At 41.2% G+C, this 12,134-nt stretch overlaps 1 protein-coding gene across 1 annotated transcript; it reads left to right on the forward strand.

Moving 5' to 3' along the window:
- The first annotated feature begins 204 nt into the window (after positions 1–204).
- Positions 205–9,924, forward strand: chmp6b (charged multivesicular body protein 6b). The gene is made up of 8 exons (XM_024431499.2): positions 205–506; positions 1,998–2,107; positions 7,439–7,526; positions 7,785–7,871; positions 8,467–8,532; positions 8,630–8,710; positions 8,936–9,020; positions 9,190–9,924. Exons 1-8 carry the CDS (start codon positions 444–446, stop codon positions 9,231–9,233), a joined length of 624 nt encoding a protein of 207 aa, XP_024287267.1. The 5' UTR covers positions 205–443; the 3' UTR covers positions 9,234–9,924.
- The last annotated feature ends 2,210 nt before the right edge of the window (positions 9,925–12,134 follow it).

Raw genomic sequence — 12,134 nt, forward strand, 5'->3', positions numbered from 1 at the left:
TTAAGCAGACTCTGTCTATTGTTGTGATTTTTGTTGTGATCCAGATATTTCCAAAGGGTTCACATACTTTTTCTTGCCACTGTAGGTAGGTCGTGACTGGCCTCACACTCCAGTACAGTAGGTGGCGGTGTATGCACCTTAAAAGTTGGATGCGATCCGCCAACCCAATCACAAAAGAAGAACAAGGAGGCGCAGGACAGACTTGCCCAAACGAGAGAACCCCTCTATTTCGATTGTCCATACCTGAATGCCGTACTTCCTGACTTTAGGGGTGTGGTTTTTAGAATTAGCTTCGCTGAAATAAACTAGCAAAATAATAAGATATCTAGCCTGTCGACCGCTCTACAAACTAATTGTAGGCTTACGCAATGTTCTTCTGAGAAAAAGACTTGTTTACAAGTCGACTCTTTAGTTGCACAGAGTGGCGGGGATGCGGAATCAAAATGGGAAACATTTTCGGCAGAAAGAGACGCACGCGAGTCACAGAGCAGGACAGAGCCGTTTTGGTGAGTAGCCTAACGTTACTGTAGCTAGCTAGCCGTAGCCAACTATTTAGCAAGTCAGCCTGCTAACATAGTTACTATAGTATATACTTAGCTACAAACATGTTCCAGTTGGCTCTCTACCCAGATAGGGAATCGATTTATAATGTTAGATCTGCAAAGTACACTACATGACCAAATGTATGTGGACACCTGCACCTCGAACATCTCATTCAAAAATCATGGGCATTAATATGGCCTTTGCCCTCCCCCTTGCTGCTATAACAGCCTCCACTTTTCTGGGGAGGCTTTCCATTAGATGTTGGAACATTGCTGCAGGGACTTGGTTTCATTCAGCCACGAGTATTAGTGAGGTTGGCATATATGGCGTTTGCCCTCCCCCTTGCTGCTATAACAGCCTCCACTTTTCTGGGGAGGCTTTCCATTAGATGTTGGAACATTGCTGCAGGGACTTGGTTCCATTCAGCCACGAGTATTAGTGAGGTTGGCATATTAGGCCTGGCTCGGAGTCAGCATTTCAATTCATCCCAAAGGTGTTTGGTGGGGATGAGGTCAGGGCTCTGTGCAGGCCAGTCAAGTTCTTCCAAACCGTTTTTGTATGGACCTCACTTTGTGCACGGGGGTATTGCCATGCTGAAAAAGGAAAGGGCCTTCCCCCAAACTGTTGCAACAAAGTTGAAACACAGAATCATCTAGAATGTCATTGTATGCTGTAGAGTTAAAAAGTCCTTTCACTGGACCTAAGGACAACCATGAATAACAGCCCCTCCTCCACCAAATGTTCCAGTTGGCCTATGCATTCAGGCATGTAGCGTTCTCCTGTATTAAACTGCAGCATTACATATCGAGCATATTTAATACTCAATAAAATGGTGTATCATGCTACTCAAATGACACCCACATGTCAATATGCACGATAGGCTGGATAGTGCGGTCATTTCTCACAGTCAGTCCTGCAATAAGAGCTACGACGCTAATATTTGTGTAAACTCTCTACTCATTGACATCCACAGAACATTACTGTAGACTGTTACCCCATTTTCATTGATCCACAATCCATAGGTAAGGCTGTACAGTGAAATAGAATTATGCCCCCAATTCAATGATGAAGTTTAATACATCCACAGTGCAATTTCAACTGATATTTAAAAAAAAAAAATGAATTTAACATTGTCTATTGTTGAATTTTTAAAACATTCCAAACTTCTTTTGCGTTATCTAGTTAAGATATAGCATTTCACTAATTGTATCCGTTTGCATCATATTCAATGTGACTTATTTTGAAGGCAAACCACTGATAACGCTATTGTTACTCACACTGTTGTTTAAGACACACTGGTGGGTTAGGGGCAGTCTGACAACCCATACTAACCAGGGCTAACACCAAATTCAATTGACTGTACTGGCAAGCTAGACAGTAAACTGAAGCGATTTAGCGTTGTTGGAATACCACTCATTTCAATCACGTTAAAATGTCTGTCTTCTCCATTCCAGCAACTGAAACAGCAGAGAGATAAGTTGAAGCAGTACCAAAAAAGAATCACTCTGCAGCTGGAAAAAGAGAGGAATCTGGCCAAGCAGCTGCTGAAAGATGGCAAGAAAGAGTAAGGACCTTCTCTCACCATAAATAATGCCTAAAGTAAATGTCACTTTAAAGCGCTTGAGATTGAAAGTTGTCATGATCATACATTGATACATACAGTTGAAGTCGGAAGTTTACATACACCTTAGCCAAATACATTTAAACTCAGTTTTTCATAATTCTTGACTTGTAATCCTAGTGATTTATTTCAGCCTTTATTTTTTTCATCACATTCCCAGTGGGTCAGAAGTGTACATACACTCAATTATTATTTGGTAGCATTGCCTTAAACAATTTAAACTTCTTATGGCGGCAGGGGCAGTATTGAGTAGCTTGGATGAAAGGTGCCCAGAGTAAACGGCCTGCTCCTCAGTCTCAGTTGCTAATATATGCATATCATTATTAGTATTGGATAGAAAACACTGAAGTTTCTAAAACTGTTTGAATGATGTCTGTGAGTATAACAGAACTCATATGGTAGGCAAAAACCTGAGAAGAAATCCAAACAGGAAGTGAGAAATCTGAGGTTGGTCGATTTTCAACCCAGGCCCTATTGATATGCACTTCCTAGGGCTTCCAATAGATGTCAACAGTCTTTAGAAACCTGAATGAGGCTTCTACTGTGTTGTGGGACTGAATGAGTCGGGTTACTGGCAGAGAGCCATTTCCTCGTCACGTGCGTTTCGCATGATATCGACCTGCGTTTGATTGCTTCTCTAGACACAAAGGAATTTTCCGGTTGGAACTTTATTGAATATTTATGATAACAAAAGTATAGATTGATTCTATACTTAGATTACAGGTCGAAGAAACATTTTTGACGTTTTTGTCCGAACTTATGCAGGACCTGCATGAGCGTTTGGATATGTGTACCTAACGCGCTAACAAAAGTAGCTACTTGGACATAAATAATGAACATTATCGATCAAATCAAGCATTTATTGTGGAACTAGGATTCCTGGGAGTGCATTCTGATGAAGCTCATCAAAGGTAAGGGAATATTTATGTGATTTCTGGTTTCTGTTGACTCCAACATGGCGGACAATTGTGAGTGCCCTCTCAGATTATTGCATGGTTTGCTTTTTCCGTAAAATGTTTTTTTGAAATGTGACAGTGGCTGCATTAAGGAGAGGTATATCTATAATTCCATTTGTATAACTAGTATTATCATCTACATTTATGAGTATTTTTGTTGAATCGATGTGGCTATGCAAAATCACTGGATGTTTTTGGAACTAGTGAACGTAACGCGCCAATGTAAACTCAGATATGTTTATATAAATATGAACTTTATCAAACAAAACATACATGAGGTCCTATGAGTGTCATCTGATGAAGATCATCAAAGGTTGGTGATTAATTTGATCTCTATTTGTGCTTTTTGACTCCTCTCTTTGGCTGGAAAAATGGCTGAGTTTCTCTTTGGCTTGGTGGTGGCCTAACATAATCGTCTGTGGTGCTTTTGCTGTAAAGCCTATTTGAAATCGGACACTGTGGTGGGATTAACAACAAGATTACCTTTTAAAACGGTATAAAATACATGTATGTTTGAGGAATTTTAATTATGAGATTTCTGTTTTGAATTTGTCGCCCTGCACTTTCACTGGCTGTTGTCATATCATCCCTTTAACGGGATTGCAGCCCTAAGAAGTTTTAACTTGGGTCAAACGTTTCGGGTAGTCTTCCACAAGCTTCCCACAACAAGTTGGGTGAATTTTGGCCAATACCTCCTGACCGAGCTGGTGAAATACCTCCTTGCTCGCACATGCTTTTTCAGTTCTGCCCGTACCTTTTCTATAGGATTGAGGTCAGGGCTTTGTGATGGCCACTCTAATACCTTGACTTTGTTGTCCTTAAGCCATTTTGCCACAACCTTGGAAGTATGCTTGGGGTCATTGTCCATTTGGAAGACCCATTTGCGACCAAGCTTTAACTTTCTGACTGATGTCTTGAGATATTGCTTCAATATATCCACATAATTTTTTACCCTGATGATGCTGTCTATTTTGTGAAGTGCACCAGTCCCTCCTGCAGCAAAGCAACCCCACAACATGATGCTGCCACCACTGTGCTTCAGTTGGGATGATGTTCTTTGGCTTGCAAGCCCCCCCTTTTTCCTCCAAACATAATGATGGTCATTATGGCCAAACAGTTCTATTTTTGTTTCATCAGACCAGAGGACATTTCTCCCAAAATTACGATCTTTGTCCCCATGTGCAGTTGCAAACTGTAGTCTGGCTTTTTTATGGTGGTTTTGGAGCAGTGGCTTCTTCCTTGCTGAGTGACCTTTCAGGTTATGTCGATATAGGACTCGTTTTACTGTGGCTATAGGTACTTTTGTACCTGTTTTCTCCAGCATCTTCACAAGGTCCTTTACTGTTCTGGGATTGATTTGCACATAAGTACGTTTATCTCTGTGTCCTTCCTGAACGGTATGACGGCTGTGTGGTCTCATAGTGTTTACTTGCATACTATACCTTGATGCATTTGGAAATTGCTCCCAAGGATGAACCAGACTTGTGGAGGTCTCAGAAAAAAAAATATTGTAGGTCTTGGCTGATTTCTTTTGAATTTCCCATGATGTCAAGCAAAGAGGCACTGAGTTTGAAGGTAGGCTTTGAAATACATCCACAGGTACACCTCCAATTGACTCAAATGATGTCTTTCAGAACCTTCAAAAGCCATGGCATCATTTCTGAAATGTCCCATGCTGTTTAAAGGCACAGTCAACTTAGTGTATGTGAATTTCTGACCCACTGGAATTGTGATAGTGAAATAATCTGTCTGTAAACAATTTTGGAAAAATTACTTGTCATGCGCAAAGTAGATGTCCTAACAGACTAGCCAAAACTATAGTTTGTTAATTAACAAGAAATTTGTGAAGTGATTGAAAAACGAGTTTTAATGACTAAGTGTATGGGAACTTCCACTTCAACTGTACTGACATAACCATTCAAAGTTTGGGAAATGTCCTTGATTTCTGAAAGAAAAGCAAAAAAAAAGTCCATTAAAATAACATCAAATTGATCAGAAATACAGTGTAGACATTGTTAATGTTTTAAATGACTATTGTAGCTGGAAACAGCTGATTTAATGGAATATCTACGTTGGCGTACAGAGGCCCATAATCAGCAACCATCACTCTGTGTTCCAATGGCTTGTTGTGTTAGCTAATCCAAGTGTATCATTTTAAATGGATAATTGATCATTAGAAAACCCTTTTGCAATTATGTTAGCACAGCTGAAAACTGTTGTCCTTCTTTAGACTAGTTGAGTATCTGGAACATCAGAATTTGTGGGTTCGATTACAGGCTCAACTCGTCAGTCTATTCTTGTTCTGAGAAATGAAGGCTATTCCATGTGAGGAATTGCCAAGAAACTGAAGTTAACGTACAACACTGTACTACTCCCTTCACAGAACAGCGCAAACTGTCTCTAACCAGAATATAAAGAGTGGGAGGCCCCAGTGCACAACTGAGCAAGAGGACAAGTACATTAGTGTCTAGTTTGAGAAACAGACTCCTCACAAGTCCTCAACTGGCAGCTTCATTAAATAGTACCTGCAAAACACCAGTCTCAACTAGAGGTTGACCGACTGATTTTTCAACGCCGATGCCGATTATTGGAGGACCCAAAAAAAAGCCGATACCGATGAATCGGCCAATTTTATCTTTTTTTTTTTTTTTTCAATTAAAAAAAAAATCTATTTGTAATAATGACAATTACAACAATACTGAATGAACAATGAACACTTATTTTAACTTAATATAATGCATAAAATCTATTTAGTCTCAAGTATTGAAACTTGCTCAATTTGGTTTAAATAGTGCAAAAAGTGTTGGAGAAGAAAGTAAAAGTGCAATGTGCCATGTAAATAAAATAAAAAGCTAACGTTTAAGTTCCTTGCTCAGAACATGAAAGTTGGTGTTTCAATATTCCCAGTTCTTCAATATTCCCAGTTAAGAAGTTAATTACTATAATAACTATGACACGTCGTCTATTTCTCTCTATACCATTTGTATTTTATATACCTTTGACAACTGGATGTTCTAATAGGCACTTTTAGTATTGTCAGCCTAATCTCAGGAGTTGATAGACTTGAAGTCATAAACATCGCTGTGCTAAGCATTGTTAAGAGCTGCTGAAAAACGCCTTAAAGTTTGAATGAATGTTTATGAGCCTACCACCGCTCAGTCAGACTGCTCTATCAAATCATAGACTTAAATCTGGAACCATTCCGTATTTTATTGAATGGGTGGCAACCCTAAGTCTTTATATTGCTGTTACATTGCACAACCTTCAATGTTATGTCATAATTATGTACAATTCTGGCAAAGTAGTTCGCAACGAGCCAGGCGGCACAAACTGTTGCATATACCCTGACTCTGCGTGCAATGAACCCAAGAGAAGTTACACAATTTCTCTAGTTAATATTGCCTGCTGACATATTTATTTTAACTAAATATGCAAGGTTTAAAAAATATACTTCTGTGTATTGATTTTGAGAAAGACATTGATGTTTATGGTTAGGTACATTCGTGCAACAATTGTGCTTTTATTTTATTTTTTATTTTTTTGCGAATGTGCTTTTGTTAAATCTTCCCCCGTTTGGCGAAGTTGAACAAGCTAGTTAACCTAGTAATATCATCATCCATGTGTAGTTAACTAGTGATTATTTGAATATAGATTATTATTTTTTTTTACATAAGTTTAATGCTAGCTAGCCACTTACCTTGGCTCCTTACTGCACTCGTGTAACAGGTGGTCAGCCTGCCATGCAGTTTCCTCGTTGAATGCAATGTAATCAGCCATAATCATTGTTATGAAAACTTGAAATTGGCCCTGATTAATCGGCCATGCCGATTTAATCGGCCGACCTCTAGTTTCAACGTCAACAGTGAAGAGGCGACACCGGGATGCTGGCCTTCTAGGCAGAGTTCCTCTGTCCAATGTCGGTGTTCTTTTGCCAATGTTAATTTTATTTTTTATTGGCCAAACTGAGATATGGCTTTTTCTTTGCAACTCTGCCTAGAAGGCCAGCATCCCGGAGTCGCCTCTTCACTGTTGACGTTGAGACTCATGTTTTGTGCAAAGCTGTCAAGGTAAAGGGTGGCTACTTTGAAGAATCTCAAATATACAATATATTTTCAAAACACTTTTTTTTTTACTACATGATTCCATGTGTTATTTCATAGTTTTGATGTCTTCGCTATTATTCTACAATGTAGAAAATAGTAAAAATAAAAACCCTTGAATGAGAAGGCGTGTCCAAACTGTTGTTATTATTATGTTATTTCCAATTTAGTATATTGTATTGCATTTTCTAACCTTTCTGTATTTTGTTTTCAAACAGAAAGGCCCTCCTCTTGCTCAAAAAGAAGAGATACCAAGACCAGCTCCTAGACAAGACGGAAAACCAGATTAGCAACCTGGAGCGCATGGTAAATAGTTGAAACATTTTTCAAACATTTACTCTCACACCACCAGGAATAGTATAACATGGTAATTTATTCATTACCGCAACATGGGATGTATTGCACCGTAGCAACAAAATGTTCACTCTAAACAGAAAACGCTTTGCAACAATAACAATATTTTTTTAGATACGTCCCTCTGTTTTCATTTTGTTTGCTTCCATTTGGTTCCCAGTGAATACCCACCTGTACTCAACTATTGCTTTCTAATCGTGTTTTCTTTAGTGTCAAGACATTGAGTTTGCCCAGATTGAGATGAAAGTCATTGAAGGCCTTAAAGTTGGAAACGATTGCCTGAAGTCATTGCATGAGGTATGTGAAGGTATCAGAGATCTAAGTTTGTTCTCTATGCCTATGACATAGATGGGTAGCATACTGTATGTGTTTTTCCATAAGCCATCAGTAAGATAAATAGGTTGCTCAGGGCGTTTTCACATGGATTTCGGTACCCCCGTTCGGTTTCTTGGAGCATTTGTGAGAGTTCTACAGAATAAGTTTAGCTTTCACAACACCTGAAAATAACCGTTTCAGGATGCAACTTGTCAGGCACACATTCTACATGACGTTGGCGAGCTAGCTTGCTTGTAACGGGCACAAAGTTTCACTTGAATTACGCTGCCGACTCTTAATACCTGGTTCTCCTGTCCTGGATGTTGGACCTGCTACTCGTGCAGGGTTTGTTTCAGCCAGGGTTTGTTTCAGCCAGGGTTAGTTTCAGCCAAGGTTTGTTAGCAGTATAGAGTGGATCAGGCTACTAAATGCTCCAGAATCCGCATCTTACAGGGGATATGTGAAAGCGCCCTTAGTTACCTTCATTGCATCTGCAGTCCAAATAGCATTCCACATTAATAATCCATGGCTAAAACATTGGCTTCCCTGTACTTACTGTTTTGTTCTTTCGTATTAGGCGATGTCCATTGATGATGTGGAGAGAATTATGGATGAGACCCAAGAAGCCATTGAATACCAGAGGGTAAGGTCCCCACTGTTTCTTTTTAGAGGCGTTGCTATGTTACTGAAATTACTGTATTTTATTGATCTTTATTTGTACCTTTTTGATCTATCTTCAGGAAATAGATGAGATGCTGGCAGGTTCCCTGACACAGGAGGATGAAGATGCTATACTGGCTGAACTGGAGGCCATCACCCAGGTCAGTTTGAATTACTCAACAACAACACTGGCTGGCAAGGCAGAAACCATCTCATCATGAGACTGTCAACCTGGACAGTATCTCTCTATCAATAGAATGTTCTATTTCATACAAATGGAAGGTTCTATTTTGTCAACTAGAACGTACATTTTTCTGCTCAAGTCCCTCCCCGATTTCTGTCTTTCTTATTATTCCTTTCTCTAAAACCTTGATTTGTATGTGTAGGGAGACCTTGACCTACCAGAGGTACCTGATGAGTCCCTGCCTGAAGTCCCAGAGACAGCTGAGGTAGAACCAGAGCCAGGTCAAGGTTAGACTCCTCAGATATGTCAACATGCGGAATTACAATGAGGGTTAATTTCACGTTGAAAATGTGTTCAGATTTGGATTCAGATTTAGGTTGAATACTCCACCAGTTGTAATAGACTATGTGATAATTAGGAGTCATTCTGAGTCTGTCTGCTTGTCTTTTATTTCAGAGAGACCGAGGAAGAAGCAAGAACGGGAGATATTGGCTGTCTAGAAACATGTTTGTTTGCCAGGGGACTTGGTACGCCGGCCACTATCCCCCTCGTAGGGGTCTCATGCCCCAACCACCCCAAACACACAGCCACAGAAAGATTATCTTCACTCACTGGAAGCAGAAGCATCTCTTCCAGTCCCTCACCGTCAAGACTGATGCTCCTGGTGCCCTGCTAGTCCTTGGTCTTGTGAGCCCCACTATGGCTCTATAGGGCTCCTCTGGACTCAACAACCCGATCACTCCAACCATGGACATGAACCTTATTTTTCAGATCATTTCCTGCAGGTTCTTTCCTATTCTCTTTATGTTTAGGGCCTATTTTGATTGAGCATATTGCTTAAGTCCCTTGACAGGTGTGTTTTTTGTCTTCTGTGAACAAATTGTGATTAACGGACAAATGAATGCATGTCACTTTATTTATTTCCCTTCAACCTTTTGTGACTTAGGCTTATTATCGGACCACAGAACATATTGTCTTTGGGAGGAATAGCCTACATTCATGTTTTAAAGTCATGACTGTTTTCAGAAACCTAACCTGTTTAGATGCCAAATCTTTATTAAAAATGCCTTGATTCCGCCTTACGGGTGGTGCAGTGGTCTAGGGCACTGTATTGCAGTGCTAGCTGTGCCACCAGAGACTCTGGGTTTGTGCCCAGGCTCTGTCGCAGCCGGCCGCGACCGGGAGGTCCGTGGGGCGACGCACAATTGGCCTAGCGTCGTCCGGGTTAGGGAGGGTTTGGCCGGTAGGGATATCCTTGTCTCATCGCGCACCAGCGACTCCTGTGGCCGGGCGCAGTGCATGGTAACCAGGTCGCCAGGTGCACGGTGTTTACTCCGACACATTGGTGCGGCTGGCTTCTGGGTTGGATGCGCGCTGTGTTAAAGAAGCAGTGCGGCTTGGTTGGGTTGTGTTTCGGAGGACGCATGGCTTTCGACCTTCGTCTCTCCCGAGCCCGTATGGGAGTTGTTGCGATGAGACAAGATGGTAACTACTAACAATTGGATACCACGAAATTGGGGAGTAATGGGGGTAAAATTCAACAACAAAAAATGCCTTGATTCAAACTGTCAGGAATGCATTTGACTTTGGCTTTGATTTCAACTTGTTGATCTGGGGACAGAATCCTTGTAACGACACTAACCTATTTGCTGAAGCAGCCATTTCATGTCTATGCTTTTTCTTCCTCGCTGTCAAACTGTTTAACTAATCTAAAGCTACAGTTCCTTTTGGCTTGGGAATTAGTTTAGTGTCATTGGTGAAAGGAAGGGCTAATCGTATATTGTCAGTGGGCTTACTTACCTCTGTACCTCACAGACAACACTGGTGTTATTATCGGATGCCTAGATTTCACTATGATTTCAGTCAAAGACAACCTCGCAGAGCCTGACCTAGCTCTCTATCCAGTGAGTATTATGATATTCGATCTGTCTTACAATGAAGTGTGATATTGGGTTGCTAACTGCCTGGGTTTGTAATATTTTACTGGCATATCATATTCTCAGAGCATTGGCTAATTATTTCTTTATCTGAAATGGAGGGCCTACATATAAAAGATAAGCACTACCAGCATATTTGATGTAATATGTATGTGGACTATCAGACCAGATATGTATTGTATAAAAAAAAAACATGAGTTCTCTAATCTGTAGTGTCTCTCTGAGACACTCTTGATAATAAATGTGAAGACCATTTGACAGATATCATATTGACAAACCTGTGGCGTGTCTATACGAAATCTCTTATTCTGTAACAGTACAAGCATTTTTAAAGGTAGTGAGTGATTGGCCAGTCTGGTTTTACTCTGTATGTTATATAAACAACCACTAGAGGGCAGCAGATGGCAGTGTTTTTCTTGTTCATTGGTTCGTGAATGTATTGTGTGGATTGGGGTGCTGTCTCATGTTTTTATCATGTGTGCTGTGCATGTATATGGGACAGTAACTAAACTCAGCAAAAAAGAAATGTCCTCTCACTGTCAACTGGGTTTATTTTCAGCAAACTTGACATGTGTAAATATTTGTATGAACATCAGAATCAACAACTGATAGAAACTGAATAAGTTACACAGACATGTTACTAACAGAAATGAAATGATGTGTCCCTGAACAAAGGGGGGTCAAAAGTAATAGTCAGCATCTGGTGTGGCCACCAGCTGCATTAAGTACTGCAGTGCATCTCCTCCTCATGGACTGCACCAGATTTGCCAGTTCTTGCTGTGAGATGTTACCCCACTCTTCCACCAAGGCACCTGCAAGTTCCCGGACATTTCTGGGGGAATGGCCCTAGCCCTCACCCTCCGATCCAACAGGTCCCAGACGTGCTCAATGGGATTGCGATCCGGGCTCTTCGCTGGCCATGGCAGAACACTGACATTCCTGTTTTGCAGGAAATCATGCACAGAACGAGCAGTATGGCTGGTGGCATTGTCATGGTGGAGGGTCATGTCAGGATGAGCCTGCAGGAAGGGTACCACATGAGGGAGGAGGATGTCACTGCGTTGAGATTGCCTGCAATGACAACAAGCTCAGTCCGATGATGCTGTGACTCACCGCCCCAGACCATGATGGACGCGGTGTCTCGGTGTACTGCTCATTCCTTGGATGATAAATGCGAATCTGACCATCAACCCTGGTGAGACAAAACCGCAACTCATCAGTGAAGAGCACTTTTTGCCAGTCCTGTCTGGTCCAGCGACGGTGGGTTTGTGCCCATAGGCAACGTTGTTGCTGGTGATGTCTGGAGAGGACCTGCCTTACAGCAGTCCTACAAGCCCTCAGTCCAGCCTCTCTCAGCCTATTGCAGACAGTCAGCGTTGATGGAGGGATTGTGCATTCCTGTTGTAACTCGGCCAGTTGTTGTTGCCATCCTGTCCCGCAGGTGTGATGTTCGGATGTACCGAT

Source organism: Oncorhynchus tshawytscha, linkage group LG01 (assembly GCF_018296145.1).
Source record: "Oncorhynchus tshawytscha isolate Ot180627B linkage group LG01, Otsh_v2.0, whole genome shotgun sequence".
Lineage (NCBI taxonomy): Eukaryota > Metazoa > Chordata > Actinopteri > Salmoniformes > Salmonidae > Oncorhynchus > Oncorhynchus tshawytscha.